General features: G+C 39.1%; 1 protein-coding gene across 1 annotated transcript; it reads right to left on the bottom strand.

Moving 5' to 3' along the window:
• Nucleotides 1–6,456: 6,456 nt before the first annotated feature.
• LIN7C (lin-7 homolog C, crumbs cell polarity complex component) lies at nucleotides 6,457–18,830 on the bottom strand. Its single transcript, XM_025358105.1, has 5 exons — nucleotides 18,770–18,830; nucleotides 13,849–13,967; nucleotides 13,226–13,297; nucleotides 11,249–11,458; nucleotides 6,457–10,706 (listed from the first exon to the last, which is right to left on the bottom strand). Exons 1-5 carry the CDS (start codon nucleotides 18,804–18,806, stop codon nucleotides 10,551–10,553), a joined length of 594 nt encoding a protein of 197 aa, XP_025213890.1. The 5' UTR covers nucleotides 18,807–18,830; the 3' UTR covers nucleotides 6,457–10,550.
• Nucleotides 18,831–20,706: the final 1,876 nt, after the last annotated feature.

The raw sequence follows: 20,706 nt of genomic DNA, 5'->3' as shown, positions 1-20,706 counted from the left end.
TTATGTAGAAATAGGGTCTATGTTGCCCAGGCTGGTCTCCAAATCCTGGCCTCAAGCAATCCTCCCACCTCAGCCTCTGAAATTGTTGGGATTATAGGCGTGAGCCACTACACCCAGCCTATTTTTTTTAAATGTTTTTTTTTTTTTTTTTTTTCCCTATGGAAATAATTCAGATTGCTGCCATTTTCTGTAGCATTCATCGCTTAAAAATTTTTAATTGCTACAACATTCTTTTTATAATTTTGTGATACAAAGTAACAAAGGTAGAAAACAATAGGTGGTATTTTCAACGTACTAATGCTATTTAATGAAATAATAATACCTGTATGCTGGTGAAGAGATATCAACTTAAAAATATCCAGTTGAATATTCACATAAATATACTAGTTAGATTCATACTCTGCTTTTTTGTTTTCATACAGGACTCTAGATTAAAAAAAAAAAAAACTGCAACAAATCCAACAAGAAACCTTAAAAAATTAAAATAAAATGAATGAGAGACAAAATCTTGCTAAAAGTGCAAGGCGGTATTGGGGAAAAATTATGGGTTTTGAGAACAAACTTGGGATTAGAATCTGGTCCATGAGTTAGTATGAGTGTGTAATTATGAATAAGCTATTTGGTGTTTTTGATTCTGTGAAACAGAATAACACCCATCTTATTGGGGGGTATAAGGATTAGATGCAGTGCTTAGTAGATGCTTTATGAAAGGCAGCCATGCATGATTATCAATATTTCTGATATTTTAACAAATACCCCCTTTGTGCATAAACTAGTTTATATGTCATCACATGATACAAAATAGTTCACATCAAACCAATTGCATGTTAATGTTATTGAACTTTTAGAACAGTAATGGACTTTAAACTGGTCCCTGACCTTTTTGGCACCAGGGAATGGTTTTGTGGAAGATAGTATTTTCCACAGGGGTTGCGGGGGAAGGCGGTGGTTTACGGGGAGATAGGAATGGTTTCAGGATGAAACTGTTCCACCTCAGCTCATCAGGCATTAGATTCTCATAATGAGTAGGCAACTTAGGTCCCTTGCATGCATGCACAGTTCACAATAAGGTTCACGCTCCTATGAGAATCTAATGCCGTCATCGCTGATCTGACAGGAGGCGGAGCTCAGGCAATAATGCTCGCATTCCTGCCACTCACCTCCTAGTGTGTAGCCTGGTTCCTAACAGATTTACCAGACACTAACAGATCTGCAGCGTGGAGTTGGGGACCTCAGCTCTAGGACAAAGGTTTTCAAACTGTGATCAGAGGAACTCCTGTCTGCAGCATGGGACGGTGGGTTGAAGAGGGACAGCCTTCTTGAAACAGCATAGTTCTATATATTAGGCTTTGGCTGAAGAGAGGACTTTTCTAAGGAATAGAGAAATGAAACCAGATTGGAAACTACCAACCACCCTTATTATACAATCAAGAAAATGAAGACTTAAGGATCATGTTAATGGCAGAACTGGAACATAAGTCCAGTGTTTCTTCCACTACACTTTGTCATTGCTGTTGTTTTTTGAGACAGGGTCTCATTCTGTCATCCAGGATGGAGGGCAGTAGCATGATCAGGACTCACAGCAGCCTTGAACTCCCAGGCTCAACTGATTCTCTGCCTCAGCCTCCCCAGTAACTGGGACTACAGGTGTGCACCATGCCTGGCTAACTTTTGTATTTTTTGTAAAGACAGGGTTTCGCCGTGTTGCCCAGGCTGGTCCTGAACTTCTGGGCTCAAACGGTCTGTCTGCCTTGGCCTCTCAAAGTGGTGGGATTACAGGTGTGAGCCACTGTGTCCAGCCCGGCTATTTTTTATTTAAAATTACACAATAGACATTTTAAAAACTAGGTCTTGGTTAGCAGTGCACAATTCTTTTTTTTTTTTTTTTTTTGAGACGGAGTCTTGCTCTGTTGCCCAGGCTGGAGTGCAGTGGCGCGATCTTGGCTCACTGTAAGCTCAGCCTCCCGGGTTCATGCCATTCTCCTGCCTCAGTCTCCCGAGTAGCTGGGACTACAGGCGCCCACCACCACGCCCGGCTAATTTTTTTTTGTATTTTTAGTAGAGACGGGGTTTCACCGCGTTAGCCAGGATGGTCTCGATCTCCTGACCTCGATCTCCGCCTGCCTCGGCCTCCCAAAGTGCTGGGATTACAGGCGTGAACTGCCACGCCCGGCCAAGCAGTGCACAATTCTTCATTTAATTTTGGTTGTTGCAATACCCAAAGAAAGAGAATCTTTGTTCTATTTTTAAAAATTAGGTGTTACTGTACAATTTTTATCTATTAACATTAGTTGGAACAGTTTTACATAAAAGATGAAAGTAACCTTCATTGTTGTCCTCCACAAACGGTACTTGGCATTTTAATGGCGTGAGCTAATAAAAGATTGACAAGGGTATTGTCCCTTTAGTATTTTGATCCGTTCTAGGACATCTAACATCAAGATCAGTTGATACTGTGTCTACCTGATACACACGTTTGTTTTTATATAGTTCTAATATAAGTTATTGATCTACCTGTGGAATTATGGAAAGCCAGTCAATTCAACAAGGTATAACAAGTCATCATACCATGTTTTAGGCACTGTGTTAATAGGGGTACAGTTTTGTCCTTCTTGCTGTCATGTAACTTAAATTCTAATGGAAAAGAAACAATTAAGCATGTTAATATAAACAAGGTTTTGGCTGGGCACGGTGGCTGATGCCTATAATCTCAGCACTTTGGGAGGCCAAGGTGGGTGGATCACCTGAGGTCAGGGGTTCGAGACCAGCCTGACCAACATGGTGAAACCCCATCTCTACTAAAAATACAAAATTAGCTGGGCATGGTGGCATATCTGTAATCCCAGCTACTTAAGAGACTGAAGCAGGAAGATCGCTTGAACCTGGGAGGCGGAGGTTGCAGTGAGCTTGGATCACGCCACTGACCTCCAGCCTGGGCAACGAGAGTGAAACTGTCTCTCAAAAAAACAAAAAAAACCCAAAAAACCAGAAACAAAAACACCCCAAAAATAAAAAACAACAAGGTGTTGCCATATTAAAGGATGAGGAATCAGCCTTGAGATGGTGAACTTAACAGGCAAAGCAACTTCAGCTGACACCTGAACGAGGGCAGCCAGTTAGTGGAATAACTAGCGGGAAGCTTTCCGGTAAGGGAATAGGCTGTGGAGCAAAACAAATAGGGCAGTGGACCGAGATGAGGCCTGAGAGGAAGTAGGGCATGGATTATGCGGAACCTTTGAGGTCATGGCAAGATATTTGGATTTTATCCTAAGTACAATGCAGAGTTTTAAAGAGGGAGCAACACAATCAGTTCTGACTTACTTAATGCTTGGTACTAGGCCCATGGATCATAAGGAACCTGTACAAACCTTTACAGGCTGAAATGCCCCAGGTCAAAGACAAATCCTCATCTCACTCCAGCTGGAGCAAGGACTGCTGCAGAAACTACTCTCAGTGCTGAAGGAGACAATGCCCTGACCATACCAACTCCTGACAAGTCCTGGGGTTAAGACGCAGCCATGCAGTAACTGCCAACCTAAAGTGAAGAAACAGTTAGGTGCTTAGGTGCTTATGAGTCCAGGGGGCCAACGTGGAGGCACAAGCTCAGTTACACAGCTGCACAGGTGTCCAAGGAAGCATTTCAACCATAGAAAACAAAGAAACCAGCATTCTCCTCACCCCCAAGGGCCAGGAATTTCATCCTTTCTTAGCCAAAGCCACTTCTACTGGAATGTTTTTATCACACATTGGAGAACCAACATTTAATTTTGCTTCTGTACCCAGTTTTGGTAGTGATGCTGCCGAAAGGTGGATTCTCTCACATATCCATTTTCTAGGGCTGGCATAACAAAGTACCACAAACTGGGTGGCTTCAGTGAGTTATTGTTTCACGGTCTGGAGGCTGTTAAGTCCAAGATCAAAGTGTCAGGAGACTTGGTTCCTTCTCAGTGTGAGGGAGAATTTGGTCTATGCCTTTCTTCTTGCTTCTGGAAGTTTGTTGGCAATCTTCAATATTTCTTGATTTGTAGAACCATCACCCCAATCTTTGCCTTCATCTACCCATCGTGTTCTCCCTGGGTGTGCGTCTGCGTTCAAATCTCTCTCAGCTTTTCAAAAAGTATGGTACTAGCCATACTGAATTAGGGCCCACCCAAATGACCTCATTTTAATTGGATTACCCCGTAAAGATCTTATCTCAAAATGAAGTCACATTCTGAGGTACTGGAGGTTAGGACTCCAACCTATCTTAGGGGACCACAATTCAACCCGTAACTCTGTAAAACACAAAGGTTAGATAGCATTTAAAGTCTGGGCTCAAAATTATGTCAAATAAGAGATACCAGGAATAACTTCCTTCTTCATGGTTTGATTGCATTTCTTTGTCAAATAAAAAACAAACACAAAATTAGTTTTGGGTTTTTAATACTCTCTGATGAAATGAATTACTTCCAGTAACTGCCATACACAGGAAACTTACCTGCTGCAGTGGCTAAAATTTCTATCCCTATTGGTTAGAATGAGAAATCATCCACAGGTTCTTACCTAGAGATAACTCTAAAAACACCAAATTTTTTTTTTTTTTTTTTTTTTTTTTTTGAGATGGGGTCTCTGTTGCCCAGACTGGAGTGTAGTGGTGCTATCTCAGTTCAGTGCAATCTCTGCCTCCTGGGCTCAAGCAATTCTCATGAGAACCTCAGCTTCCCTAGTAGCTAGGACTACAGGGACGTGCCACCACACCTGGCTAATTTTTGTACTTTTATTGAGACAGAGTCTCACTCTGTTGCCTAGGCTGCAGTGCAGTGGTGAAATCTTAGCTCACTGCCACCTCTGGCTTCCGGGTTCAAGCAATTCTCCTGCCTCGGCCTCCCAAGTAGCTGGGATTACAGGAACACGCCACCATGCCTGGCTTATTTTTGTATTTTCAGTAGAGACAAGGTTTCGCCATGTTGGCCAGGCTGGTCTTGAACTCCTGACCTCAAGTGATCCACCCTCCTTGGCCTCCCAAAGTGTTGGGATTACAGGCGTGAGCCACTATGCTGGGCCTCAATTTTTGTCTTTTTAGTAGAGGCGGGTTTTTGCCATGTTGCCCAGGCTGGTCTCAAACTCCTGGGCTTAAGCGATCCACCTGCCTCAGCCTCCCAAAGTGCTGGGATTACAGGTGTGAGCCACTGCACCTGGCCCCAAAACACCAAATCTTGATGTTTGGTGATTTTAAATACACATATTGTGGTGTCCAAATAGACCCTGTCACAAAATAAAAAAAAAAAAAAAAGATTTGGTGTTTTTAAAGTTGTCTCTAGGTAAGAAAGTGTGGATGACTTCTCATTCTAACCAACAGGTATAGTTTATGAGAATTAGGAGAGGTCTTACATATACCTTATTGAAATGAAGCATTTGTCCCTTTAAAATTTAAACCTCAAAAAAATAAAATCGATAAATGGGTTCTGTATGAATTTACCTTTTGCTCTGTATATAAAGTAAATCTTAAAGATTCCATCAAGGAGATTATCTGCCACTAATAAATACATGTACAAAATATGGGTCAGTAATTGATTATATTAAAATCAGAATAATCAAAATAGTGAATATAACAAAACCCAACTTGAAAAATTTAGCAAATGGATACTCTGGTCTACGAAAGTTTTGAAAAAACTGAGTCCTAACACTAAATGCTTTTTGTTGTTCCGTGGCTGCATGGCACATTTCCACTTTTTTAAAGTTAATGGTGGTGATGCCTTGTACTAACACCTAGTCCAGCAGTCTAGTACTCTAGAACTAGGTTGTTGCCTTACAGTTTAACAAATTCTTACTTGGACTTATTTTCCAATGATTTTCATTTGAATATGGCCTCAATCCTCAAAGTTCCAATTTAAAAATTCTGAGTTTCTTTGACCAAAATAGAAATTTGATAATTTCTTATGAATCTTATTCTTCTAAAGTTTTTAAGCATAAAGGCTGTTTTCTAAACATCAAAAATAAAAACTTGCTAATTTTAATTTTTTGACCAGAATTATTTCCTTTAGCTCATAAGGTTCTGAAGCTATTTTACATGAACAAAAGCAAACACAAACAGTATTTACTATGCCAGGCACCTTTTTAAGGGCCTTACAGAAAATGGCATGACACTTACAGGTATTTTTATTACCAATGACAGGTGAGGGAACTAAGGCACAAAGAAATCAAGCAATTTGTTTTAAGGTGACACACAGTAATGGTGGAACTGGGATTGAAACCAGAGTTGTCTGGCTTCAGAATCTGTGCTCTCAATCACATGTCATATTGCCACTCTCGAAATAACACAAGAAAATGTTTTTTTTTTTTTTAATTTTATGAAAGACAAACCAAAATATAGAAATTCAAAGTTTAATTTCGGCAGCCACCATGAATTATGCTTTTTTATACATAGCTTTCCCAAACATTATTGTGTAGTTATATCAACTTTTTTCAATTCCAAAGAACGAGGACATAACTCATACAAATTTATTTTAAATATGCCTTAAAATCAGAATTAAATTGATAAATGAATTAATCTATTGAAAAAGTGCCATTTTACATCCACTCTGGGTATTACCACAAATTTTAAAAGTAGAAGCATAGTATTTGCCAGTATTTTTAAAAACCGAGTCAATACAAATTAGTCTCAAAGTTCTTGAAAATTAGTAAGTAATTTTTCCCACTACTTAACCATAACTGGAATAACCTTTGAAGAAACACTACCAGCAAACTTTAGACAACAATTATAAAACCAGATTGTTGGCAGAGGACACAACAAAATGTAGGTTAGAAAATTCATAAACATACATTTATTCAGGAAATACAATTACTAGAATCCTTGATATTTCAATGATCATTCCACATTATAAAATATTCGCAAACATGTAGTTTTTAAAGTCGTCATGCTGACATTCTTTTTGGATAAGCCATAACCATTTCTTCTCTTAAATGCTATAATATCCATTTTAATTGTAAACAAAGTACTTGAGCCAAACTACTTAAGTACTTGAGCAAAAGAACTTTAAAAATCTTAGAGGAGGAGGACAATGATATTTTTTAAAAACATATTTGAGGCTGGGCACGGTGGCTCATGCCAGTAATTCCAGCACTTTGGGAGGCCGCGGGGGGTGAATCATGAGGTCAGGAGATTGAGACCATCCTGGCTAACATGGTGAAACCCCGTCTCTACTAAAAATACAAAAAAATTAGCCGGGCGTGGTGGCACACGCCTGTAGTCCCAGCTACTTGGGAGGCTGAGGCAGGAGAATCGCTTGAACTGCCTTGAGGCGGCGGAGGTTGAAGTGAGCTGAGATTGCACCACTGTATGCCAGCCTGGGCAACAGAACAAGACTCCGTCTCAAAAAAAAAAAAACAAAACAAACAAAAAAAGCAAAAACATGTTTGAATCATCAAATCGTAAAGAACTAGGCTGTTATAATCTACTACTACACTAACAAATCAAGTGCTCACATTAAGACAGCACATAAATTAACGACAATACTGCTCATCTGCAATTTTTAAACATGCTTTCTCAAGTAACAGACACGTATTCTTGTAAGTTTTAAAGGCAAAGGGGGCAGATTGATGACAGACATAAAAAGCTCACATTTAAACTACTGGTAGATTTTATTGTGCTCGCTTCGGCAGCACATATAATAAACTACTGGTAGATTTTATTTAAAAAAAAAAAAAGAAGAAAAAAAAAAGATAAGACTGTAATTACTTCCCAAATAAGAAATGCCAAGTACCTTTTATTACTAAAGAAATTACTTGGCCAGGTGCAGTGGCTCACGCCTATAATCCTAATGCTTTGGAAGGCTGAGGTGGAAGCCAAAGAGTTTCAGGCTGCAGTGAACTATGATCATACCACTGTGTTCCAGCCTGGGAGACAAAGCAAGATCCTGTCTCTTTAAAAAAAAAAAAAAAACAAAAAAACTAAGAAATATAATTAATCATTAAGTAGCTGCAAATTAAACTGTTCTATTCTGATACTTCCTGACAGTGTCCAGTGTAATCAGATCATTTTATAATGGGTTCTCAACCCTAGGTGTCCTTTAGAACCACTTGGAAAGCTTAAAAAAAAAAAAAAAAGTGGTTTTGATGTAGTTGTTACGGAATAGGACCCAGGTATCAATTTTTTAAAGCTCTGCTGGGCTTTCTAATATGTAGCTAAGATTGAGAATCACTAAGTCAACACATTTTGATATATCAAGAAAATAAATGGAAATGGGGGTGATAATTTATATTTGTAATTGACAAACATCTATCATATACTATGTACCTAGTTTTATTCATGAATCATCCATTTCTAAGATAAAAATTCCCATCATTTCCTCACTGCACTAAACCACCACTGTACATCTCTGGCAATGAATGACTGTATTTTTCTATGGTCAAGATTTAAAATTCTGGGATACATTATGAAAACTGCATTAATGAAAACAACTACTGCTATTCATGCTCAACAGTAGCAAGCTAAACTACTATATTTGGCTCCTTTGAGCTACCCTTATTTTAAGAATTATAAATAGGTGTCAACCCACACAAAGAACAGACTGGGATTACCGTAGGGAAAAAAAAATAGCTTACTCAACTTACTAAAAGTTTCAACACCAAAAAAGATTTAACTTGGCTGAAAGTTCTTAAACAGCTGAGACACAGACCCAGGAAACTATAATTTATAATGAAACGTTGATACATCCGTAAAAGCTATTGCAGCTGTAGCTATACTAAAATAAGATTTCTTCAGGGTTTACTTACCCTGAAATGCAAGAATACAAGCATAACAATAATATTACTGTTTTTATATGCACCAATACCTCTCTTTAATATATAAAGCTCTACAACAAATACCTCTAATAATTTTACAATTAAATTAAGTCCATACTTCTATACTACTTTGGTCTCAACATTTTTAAAACATCAATTAATTTTGAAAATATACAATTTAACAACATGATCCTATCAATAACAAGCACATTTTGCAGTGGATTAAAGACACATTCAACCATGCAATCCAGTGTTCAATACCTAAATGATAAATAACAATGCCGATTGACTTTTGTTTTGAAAAATCATTGAAAACTGGAATAATCATCTGAGACTCACTCACAGAGATCACAAACATGCAGATAAAAGCATACTATTCTTCCTGAAGGAATGTTACAAAATGCCCACTCTTTTATACAAGGTCAATAACGATGCCAAGTTACTTATATTTTTCAATCCATCATCTTCTAACATTTGTCACTTAAGTTTTTCTTAAAGTACACATGTTCCTGTAAGTTGTGACAGAAAATGAACCTCAACTCTCAGTCTTTAAGACCTCAGTCACAGTCACACACTAATAGCTGCCTTTTAGTGAAATAGTGACATCCAGTGGACAAATGAAATATTTCTCAAATTCCCATATTTGAATCATAAACAAAAGGTGCATCTCTAAATCCAACAATTTTAGTATGAGTCCTACTTATTTTGATGGAATCTACAGATTCTCATGAAAACATCACATCATAATTTCTATGTATCTTAAATATATCCTCTTTTCTTCCTAAAATCAATTATTTAAATTGAGCTAGTAAGAATGTCTACTCTCGAAGCTAGTGAGGTTAACGGTATTTTTTCCTTTTTTGCTTCAGCTACTTCCCACCACAAAATAACTGGTTTCTCTCTAGGAATGGAAGGACCAAAATATAGGGGAAATACTGTGCATTTAAATAAAAATGAATAGTATTTAAAATAAATTGCAAAAGATGAAATCTGAACCTGTTTTGCATTTATAATTTGATGTATTGTTGAATATAAATAGGGATGTAATAAGTAATGCTATCAATTACATCCTCTTGCCTCAATGTTCAAATATTAAGAATACATCCTTTAGCAATGATTGTTTCAGTGTTTAAAAACTTACTTTTAAAAATCAATATAAATGAATATCCATTATATATTATGCTTAAGTAAAAGTGAAAAAACTTGCACTGGGCTGAGTCATGATTTACCACTGGTTTTATATATATTGTGTGTGTGTTCAAAGTACAAAATGCAGCAATGATGTTAACATTGACGGTGTAATGAACTGCTGTAGGTGAGACTGTTATGTTTAACTTCTTGGAAAACTGTAAAGAAATTCCACAGGTTAAAAAAAACAGAGTAAGCAAAAAAAGAATTGGAGAACTTTACTTTTAAATCAGCAGCCAAATGAAGAAAACTTTTCCTTTCTAAAAAAAGATTAAGAATGTAAAAGTACATTTTAATATTAAAAAAGCATTTTAAAAAATCTATAACAACTTTATGACAAAATCTGCATTTGAAAAAGGCCTGTAAAAACAGTAGGACAGAATTGCCCTCATCACCTTTTACTTTTTCTTGTCAGAAAAAAGTGTATGCATCTCTAGAACCATAAATGATGTTAAAATAGGCATTTATAAAATGGCAAGGAGAATTTCATGATAAATTTGTTTGTTTTCTTACAATCATTGGCATTGCAGCCATTAGTAAGTCACAAGGAAAACTTCTCTAGCTAAAATGCAAAATGAAATATCAAGTTTTGAAATGTATTAGGTCTGTTGCCTGCGTTTTGCTGATCTCATTTTTTCAAAGCGCGACTCCATTTCTTCTAAGACTTTGGGTGTATATCGCACCACTAATTTAACCTTTCCTTGTGCAGCTTTCAGCAGTTCTACAGCTTTTTCATGATGCTCTCCTTCAACACTCTAGGGGAAAAACAAACAAACAACCATACACTAAGTTTTGAAAGTAACTCAAAATGCAAAAATTATTAAAATATATATAAGGAAGTTTTAATGTTATATTATTCCAACATTATAAAACTAAGAAATAATCCTGCCTTACCATTTTAATCTATATGAAATCCTCTCTTACATATATTCTGTTTATAATCTAAAAACTGGCTTTTAAGTTCCAAATAATTAGCATATCAATCTATATGCCTTATTATGTCAGTAGATCAAGCAATTGCCGTAAGAGTAAAATTAGGGTAGACTTCTGATTTAATGTATTGCCTTTAATAAAGAGCTTATGTCATAAAAATTACATACACTAAGCACTGCTAATTTACACTGCAAAATACACTTACAGTGCTTAAAATAAAAAGGATCACTGTATTAACAGTACTGCCTAGGATTCCCTCAAGGCATTTCTAAACCACAAGTTTCTTAGGTTTCTCCTATAACTCAAATACGCCCCCAGGTGGTCACAACAGATCACTACAAATAGAAATAAAATTCATCATTACCACGCCATTAACAGAGAGGAGTTGATCTCCACGTTTGAGGCCCCCATGTCTATCAGCAATTCCACCTGGAATTATTCGAGATATATAGATTGGAGAATTTTGTTCTTTGCCTCCCATAATATTGAATCCAAGGCCCTCTTCTGTTTTTGGTAGCTCAACAACTCGAGGATGAGAATGTCCTTCACTGGCAGCAAATGCAGCAACAGTAGCCTGAAAACAAGTTTTACGTATTAAAAGTATGACTTTTGTTTACTTCGGTTCTTATGTCTCTTTAGCTGAGATTACAGGCACCTGCCACCACGCCCGGCTAATTTTTTGTATTTTCAGTAGAGACAGGGTTTCACCGTGTTAGCCAGGATGGTCTTGATCTCCTGACCTCGTGATCTGCCCACCTTGGCCTCCCAAGTGCTGGGATTACAGGCGTGAGCCACCGCACCTGGCCTCTTTTTAAAAACTACTTTTGAGCACGTATTTTTGACATTTGAATACTCACAAATTCACTGGTGACTCTGAGAAGGTAAGCTAAACAGAAGGTATTTTAGAGATGACAAATGAATAATTCTGAGTTACACAGGAAATGTTATGATTTTTCAGGTCATTCCTAGCCCATCCAGCACCCAGTCTCAGTCTTTGGTGCAGTCCCATATGCACAGGGCTTGGCAAGCAGACTTGCTGGGCAGATGCACATTATACATGGTAAGGAGGAAAACCCCTCCCCCACCATGCCAGCAGCCCTGAGCTTTAGATCTGGATTGCCCAACTCCTTCAGGAGCCTCTGTGCAGGACACAACCTACCTATATAATCAACATGGAGTTGTCCCTATATGTAATCATTTTGGCTTCTACACTATTTGTACCATATACTAAATATCTAAGATATCAAGAAATAACTCAATAATGAGAAAAAGAGAGGTACATATAGCCAATCTGAATGTTTTTGTTGCTTTAGTTAACTAGTCACAACTAAAAATCCCCATAGAAGATGAAACAGAGCCATATCTTATTTAAAGCTCAAATTTAGACTAATCCAAACTAATTATAAAGTTGAGATTTTGTTTCACTTTGCTTTTAAGGGTAACTGTCTAGTACCTTTTTTTTTGTGATGGATCACAAAAATGGGGAGGAAGAAAGAAATCAAGATTTACTGAATACCTGTTATCTTCAAAGAAATCAAGATTTACTGAACACTCGTTATCTTTGAAGAAATGAAGATTTACTGAATACCCGTTATCTAAGGCTCAGAAATTCAGTAGGCTATCAAAGTCACACAACTCAGCAATTAAAACCATGTTTCTCTGGTCTTTTCTACACTGACAAACTACATACACGTGTTTAAGCATTTGTATTCAACAAAGAATCCACCATTTCCTTCTGAGAGCCAGTAACTATCCATAAAAAATTATCTGCTGATGATTAATTTAAGTCACCGACTGCTGGTATTATCCTGTTCAAACCACCTATCATGAATAGTGAGGTCAATACCTAAATTATTTGCGGAAAACAATGGCACAGAAATGCAGATAATGTAAAGAAGAAAGCACAAATCAGCTCAGGGTAGTACCACAGCTCTATCATATGCTATTTGTGTGGTTTGGGGCAAATAACCTCACGCTTCCTCATCAATAAGACGAGGATAGTAATTCATATCTTAAAATTATGATTAAATTTTGTATAATGATTATATAGTATCATATATGTAACATATACAACACAATTATATATTGCACGATATTGTATGCAAGTACATTTCTATTGCATTATCTAAACTGCATAACATAGCTTATGTAAAGCTATTTATCATGGACCATTTATGTAAAGCCAGTAGAAACAAATGTCTTCTTAGTACTTGAGAAATTTGGTGTAGCTTGAAAGATACATGTTAGTCTTCAAAGTAAGTTTATTACGAATTTAATAATTGCATATTTTAAACTTCTAATTTATGAAGAATTCTCACTTTTGGTAAACAAAAAAATTTACCTTTGCAGTAGCGTTTGCTCTCACTTCGGGACTGCTACTGATGTCCACAGTCTCATAGACATGTTCATATACCTGTAAAAGCCAAAGTTATATCTCAGAATATACCACGCTTGAGTTCTCTGTGAAGTTAAAATTTCAGGCAAAGTTATGCATCTTTATAAAATGTTTTTTCTATCAGAAATTCCAAAAATGAAAGGGATTGGTTTTAACGTTTTCTGAAGTTTTTCTTAAGAAATTTTTTTTTTTTTTTTTTGAGACGGAGTCTCGCTCTGTCACCCAGGCTGGAGTGCGGTGGCCGGATCTCAGCTCACTGCAAGCTCCGCCTCCCGGGTTCACGCCATTCTCCTGCCTCAGCCTCCCGAGTAGCTGGGACTACAGGCGCCAGCCACCTCGCCCGGCTAGTTTTTTGTATTTCTTAATAGAGACGGGGTTTCACCGTGTTAGCCAGGATGGTCTCGATCTCCTGACCTCGTGATCCGCCCGTCTCGGCCTCCCATAGTGCTGGGATTACAGGCTTGAGCCACCGCGCCCGGCCTTTCTTAAGAAATTTTGAACGCAAATTTAGAGTATTATCTGACCTAATTAACTCAAATTTTTAGTAAATTTTAAAGATGTTTACTCACCTCTCTCACAGCATTGCAGAACTCACTTTGAAGGACTCTTTGCAAAGCCTGAAGTTTCTGTGGTGGTACTTCTCCACTCCTTTGTAGTTTTTCCAATAATTCAATTGCTCTACAAATATCTAGAGTTAAACACACACACAGATAATTTTCTCGAAAGGTTTTCTCAATGCCTATGTAACAGTGTAGCACTTAGGATTCATTCTTCAACGGCTAATAATATACAGACAATAGTGGGGAAAAAAGCATTAAATTTGCACATGTGTTTGGTGGGGAGGAGACTGTGCGTGTGTACACACATGAAGGGTGAGAATGTAAAATGTAAGAACACTAAATTTTACAGTAGATAGGAAAAACTACTGAGATTACAGAAGCATAAAGTAAGACCTTGGAGAAACACAGGCAAATTGAACACAAAATACCAAATGTCATCAGAAAGGACTGCGACTCAAATGTGACCATTACATGAACATTGTACTGCTTCAGAAAAGCTAGCAATATTGTCAGAAACCAGTCAACAAAAATTTACCAAATTATCATTATTAGTAACCAAAGCACTGAACAGTACAAGGCACTATAAGCTAGTAAAATCACTGATCATTTCTTGAAAGAAACATGATACACAGGTAGATAACCATTAAAGAGCAGATGCAGTGAGTGGCAGGGACACATTTAAAACAACCGTAAAAATGCAAAAACAAGCAGTACAAATGAACTAAACTGATTTTTTTTCACCTTAATTAACATTGTTAATTCAAACAAGCTCAAACACTTATGTTTATGAAAGAGAAAAATAAAAACAATTAGCTTTGTCGATCTGGTCTCAATACCACCTGTGTGACCTTGGGCAAGTTACATGACTTCCTTATGTCTCAGTTTCTTTCACTGTAAAATGGAAATAACAGTACCTTCCATATAAGAGTTACGAGGAAGAGTTATGAGTTCAGTTAACGACTGAACCACACAATACATAAAAAAGGGCTCAGCAAGCAAAAATGTTATGTTACACTGGTACCAATTAATCATAAGAAATACTGGCTGGGCATAGTGGCTTATGCTTGTAATCCCAGCACTTTGGGAAGCCGAGGTGGGTGGATTACCTGAGGTCAGGAGTTCAAGACCAGCCTGGCCAACATGGTGAAACCCCATCTCTAATAAAAAAACAAAAAAAAACAAAAAAACCCAAAAATTAGCCAAGCATGGTGGCAGGTGCCTGTAATCCCAGCTACTTGGGAGACCGAGGCAGGAGAAAGCGCTTGATCCCGGGAGGCAGAGGTTGCAGTGAGCTGAGATTGTGCCACTGCACTCCAGTCTGGGTGAAAAGAGTGAAACTCCATCTCCAAAAAAAAATAAATGCCAACCAAACCAAAAAAACCCTAAGAGGTTGTATACATTTATAGAAATGTATGAAGCATGTTAGGGGATTCCCATTGAGAAGTGCGAGGATAAATGTTATGAATTGAGACATTTTTAGAAGATTCAGGAGGTCAGCTATAATACTGTTAACTATCTCTACTTTTTTTTTTTCCCAAAAACTGTTTTTGTACAGTTTCTGTACCCCAGGTACTATAGTGCCCAGTATTCCATTACTGCTTTGCTTCCTTTTGACTTAAGTAGAAGATGTTTCTGATTTCATGTTATACTCAAGGACTAGAAATTTTTCTTTATATAGTATGGCCTTCTTCGTGTTTGCAGATAGAAAACTATGAATAAATGCAGTAAAGAAAGATATTTATTTATTTGAGAGGGAGTCTCACTCTGTCACCCAGGCTGGAGTGCAGTCGCGCAATCTCCACTCACTGCAACCTCTGCCTCCCAGGTTCAAGAGAGTCTCTTGCCTCAGCCTCCTGAGTAGCTGGGATTACAGGGGTCCACCACCACGCTCGGCTAATTTTTGTATTTTTAGTAGAGACGGGGTTTCACCCTGTTGGTCAGGCTGGTCTGGAACTCCTGACCTCATGATCCACCCACCTTGGCCTCCCGAAGTACTGGGATTACAGGAGTGAGCCATCAAGCCCGGCTGAAAGATAATTTATTTATTTATTTATTTGAGACGGAGTCTCCCTCTATTGCTGAGGCTGGAGTGCAGTGGTATGATCTTGGCTCACTGCTACCTCCGCCTCCAGGGTTCAAGTGATTCTTGTGCCTCAGTCTCCCGAGTAGCTGGGACTACAGGTACCTGCCACCACGCCCACTTAATTTTTGTATTTTCAGTAGAGACAGGGTTTCACCATGTTGGCCAGGCTAGTCTCAAACTCCTGATCTCAACTGATCTGCTCGCCTCGGCCTCCCAAACTGCTGGGATTACAGGCATGAGCCACTGCGCCTGGCCAGAAAACAAATTTTTAAATTTGTGGTAAAGAAAGCTTAAACTTAAAAAGTTAATCAAACGCAATGGAAACAAATAGACCTTCACCATTCTGATTTCCCATCACCAGAATGACTGATAAATGGGGACTGTTCATCAATTATTTTGATTTATAAAGTTATAATATGTAAGTCATATAAAAATTTCCAATGAAGAAAAAAAAACTGGAAAAAAATAAAATGCTTTTGACTAAATCTAAAATGTAGCTAACATGTGCTCAAATTTGTGTTTCATTAGATCATAGTTTGATGATTTAGAAGGCACTCTAAATCATATGTGATCAGGTACTGTATTGTAATTGTACTGTGGGATTTTCTGCTGTAAGATTGCTGGGAGTGTTTGTTAATAGAGTCTGTTAGAATTGTAAACAAAAATCAGAGGTGATGTAATCTGACTTTCTTACCCTGCTAAATGGCAACGACTAGTACAGCTGTCTCAGTAACTGTGGGGAATTCATTAGGACCTTCTTCAGATACCACAGATACCAAGATCTGCAGATGTTCAAGTCTCCGATATTAAATGATGTAGTATTTGCATATAACCTTATGCATATCCCCCCTCCATACTTTAAATAATCTCTAGATTACTTACAATATCTGATGCTATGTAAATAGTTATATCACATTGTTTAGGGAATAAGGACAAGAAAAAAATGTACATGTTCTATACAGACACGATTTTTTTCTCTGAGTATTTTCAATCTGCAGTTGGCTGAAACGTGGAACCCATGCATATGGAGGGCTAACTGTAATTCATCCTAAGGGGCTGAGCCTTCTACTGAAGAATGGAAAAGAAGTCTGTTAACAGCAAAAAACAAAGCCATGACTATCAAAACTAAATGCCACAGAAGTTCCACATTTTGTGTTGCATTTAAAAATACAAAGACCGGTCGGGCGCTGTGGCTCACGCCTATAATCCTAGCACTTTGGGAGGCCGAGGCGGGCGAACTGCCTGAGCTCAGGAGTTCGAGACCAGCCTGGGCAACACGGTGAAACCCCGTCTCTACTAAAATACAAAAAATAGCCGGGCGTGGTGGTGTGCGCCTGTAGTCCCAGCTACTCGGGAGACTGAGGCAGGATAATTGCTTGATCACGGGAGGCGGAGGTTGCAGTAAGCCGAGATCGCACCACTGCACTCCAGCCTGGGCGACAAAGCAAGACTACGTCTCCAAACAGCAACAACAAAAACACAGAAGACCACCAATATGTTAGAATCTTAACAACTAGCTTTCAAAGAAGAAACCTACTCCTGTTAACACCAAACAGATTTGTTCCCATCCATAAAACACAGTGCTACTGTGCTCAAGAGGAAGATGTCACAGACTTAGGCCTAACTCGGCAAGTCTTCCCAGAGTAGCTAGTCCTCTAAAATGATGCTTTAATTGGCTTAAGGGTAAGAATCTCATTTACAGTGAGACTTCCAAATGGTGAACACAGTAAAGAGCAAATCAGCAACATTAAGTGCACATTTCTTTGTGGGAAGGCATTAGGAAAGAAGTCTTTCTAAGTACAGTAATTCTAAAAATGTGTTTTCTTAGGGAACAATAGTAGTATTTAGACTGTAACTGCAAATGTTAATATGTGCAATATAATTTCAGTCTCCATCCTATAATTTTTTTTTCTTTAACCACAAGTACTCAAAATGTTTATTTGTACTTCTCAACTCCTATCAATGATTTCTAATGCTGGTGCATGAAAAGCATGCTTGAAATTGTTTGAAATAAAGGATTAGGGACAGAGTGGAATGCTGGAAATCTGTAAAAGGACTGGAAACGCTGGAATGCTGGAAATCTGGTAGGCGCATAGCCAGTTATTTTCACAGGCTTCTCTAAAAAAAAAATCACTCAGAAGAGGAGGTTTTATTTTCCTTGACAGTCTGCTCCAGGAAGCAATCAGCCAACCAGTTTGCAATTGTAGGGTTTGCAAGAAATGAAAAACACTGCACCTGCAAGCGTTTTAGCATCTACCACTATTCTGCTTACTTACGTAACCTCCTTCCCAAGACCAAGTGAGTAGGATTGTTTTAAAGCAACCTCTCCATTTCTAGGAGGGGCACAAAAGCTAGCAAATACCCCAACCCAAATACAAGCGATGTTGTGGAAAAAGTAATGAAGGAGTATGTGTGTAAACAAGGGGGAAGGGAGGTTCTGTTGAATTGTACCGTGTGTGTTCTCATGTTGTACAGGCATTGAGTGTAGTCTGTGCGAACCGGGTGTGTGACGTTTGCTTTTCGGGTATATGGGTCTCTGAATGCTGCTTCTGCTGTGCCCACCAAAGGAGCGCCTGTGCGGCGTGTGTCTGCGAAGCGGGCAGGTTGTGTTTAGTTGTGCTGTGCTTCGGAACAGTCCGTGTGAACAGAAGAGAGCTTAAAGTAACAGTTGAAATACCGTAAGCGCCCTCACTAAAGCCAGGCACAGAACAACGGTGGCCTCTGGCGCCGGCACAAGGGATAGCCTGGCTCCGGATCTCAGAGCCTGGGTCACTCCTCCTCCCCTCCAGCGACACAGCACTCTCCCAACCCTTCCACCAACCTCGGCCGAGCCTCGGCTGCACTCACCCCTCTCCAGTCGCACGGGTTCCCCTAAAGCCGCCATCTTCTCCCTAGCCCACAGACCCACAGGAAATGACGACAGAAGGGCTGAGGTGGAGGGGCGGGGCCTAGAGGGAGCCGGAAAAGTGAGTACCGGCTAGTATCGCGAGATCAGGAGGGTGGCCGAGGGTGTCGCCGGGGCCATCAGGGTAAGGGTACCTGGACTTGCGGCTTTTGAGGTCGGCCTGGCTCCGCTCCTTCCGCGGTGGCGAGGTCCCCCGGCCTCCTAGGGTTGGAAAGAGCTGCTTTCATGACTCTCGTTCCCTGCCTCGGGCTTCCCTTATCCGAATCGCTTCGAACCCTTGGCTCCGCGTAGAGGAGTCAAGCCTGGATTCTAGTCCCACCTTGCCCATTAGCAGCTCTGTGATCTGGGACTGTTCTCTTACCCTCTCTCAGTCTCAGTTTCCGCCTCTCTACAACGAGAGGTCCTATCTCTTAGGTCCTTCCAATTTTTAAACTCTGGGATGTGGTGGCAATTAAATATGTAATGACGTTGTCAGTTCTCAGTTTGTGACAGCATTGCTTTAAATTTAAAAATCCACGGCTTGAATCTTCCCTCCAAATCTGTTTAAGGGTGGAAAGTACAAACAGCATGAAACATATCTGGGTGAGGGAGAGAACAAGGTGCTTTGGTGCACCACAAAGTAACAATTTTATAAGCAGCTGATTCTTATGAAATCTTAAGTAAATTAAATATTGTGAAGCAAATAGTATTTTTAATGCATTACAGATTCTTTGAGCCACTCCTGAAATTTTCGCGAACCAAGAAGAATTTTAGTATTTGGATTTGACTAACATTTATCCAAGCCCTTAGTCTGTACTGATACTGTGGTAGGTGTGTTTACATCCAATATTTCAACACTTCATGATGCGACTGTTTTAATAACCTGGTTGCCGCTGGTCCACCCTTTCCATTCACCTTTAGTATTTTCTTCTCCAAATCCATCACGGATATCTGCCATCACTATGCTTCTTTTTTCTCCCCTTGAATTCTGATTTCATCATCACAAGATCTGTTCAGAAACTTTCAATGGTTCTCTCCTGTTTCTTATTTCTAAAGCCTTGCATACTCTGACCCTAATTCATCCAGCTAAGTTCATTTCTTATTACCGCTAAGTGCAACCACCACTTCAGTCCGGGTGGGATAGTTTCAACCATATTTATTCCTGGTTTCAAGTCTTTTTGTTTGTTTAGAGACAGAGTTTCTTTCTGTTGTCCAGACTGGAGTGCAGTGGTGCGATCACAGCTCAAGAGAGCCTCCTGTCTCAGCCTTGCCAGTAGTGAGGACTTCAGGCAAGCACCACCATGCCTGGCAAATTTTTAAATTTTTAGTAGAGATGGGGGGTCTTGCTATGTTGCCTAGGCTCAAACTCCTGAGCTCAAGCAGTCTTCCTGCTTTGGCCTCCCAAAGTGCTGGGATTACAGGCGTGGGCCACTGTGCCGGGCCCCAAATCTTCATTTATGTTGTTCTTGTGTGGAATGCCCTTCTTCATCCCCTCCTGTTCTCCAAACTTTGTAGACACTCAGTTGAACCCATTTCATGGGTCCCTGCTGAAGACATGCCACTTCTACCAAGCCTTTTCTCCATATTGTTCCACTTTTTTGTCCTCTGATGGCCTAAATACCCTGCAATAACACTCAGGTGCTTATCTCTTACTCATTGTTGTCATTTTTTTCTGCTGCAAATGTGTTCAAGAAATGTTTATTAAGCATCTAATATATACCAGGTGCCTTGATAGGAATACCAGGTAGAGCAAGACAAATGCAAACATTGCTCTTATTTCTTCAAATATTTTTTCTTTGCATTCTCTTGCTCCTCTCCACTGGTGACTATTGGAGTCGTGTGCATGTACATAGTATACATGTATATTGAGCTAACTGGCATTGTCTCATAGCTCAATGAT

This window comes from Theropithecus gelada, chromosome 14 (genome assembly GCF_003255815.1).
Source record: "Theropithecus gelada isolate Dixy chromosome 14, Tgel_1.0, whole genome shotgun sequence".
Taxonomy (NCBI): Eukaryota; Metazoa; Chordata; class Mammalia; order Primates; family Cercopithecidae; genus Theropithecus; species Theropithecus gelada.
The sequence above is the reverse complement of the archived record's forward strand: the minus strand, read 5'-3'. Positions and strand labels throughout refer to the sequence as shown.

What these genes read in the sequence shown, in the direction of transcription:
- LIN7C (XM_025358105.1), bottom strand. Translation starts at nt 18,806, where the DNA reads ATGGCGGCTTTAGGGGAACCCGTGCGACTGGAGAGGG. An exon ending in GAGCAAACGCTACTGCAAAG is followed by an intron (nt 11,459 to 13,225) that starts GTAAATTTTTTT and finishes ACTTGTTTTCAG; the next exon opens with GCTACTGTTGCTGCATTTGC. An exon ending in TCCTCTCTGTTAATGGCGTG is followed by an intron (nt 10,707 to 11,248) that starts GTAATGATGAAT and finishes TTTTTCCCCTAG; the next exon opens with AGTGTTGAAGGAGAGCATCA.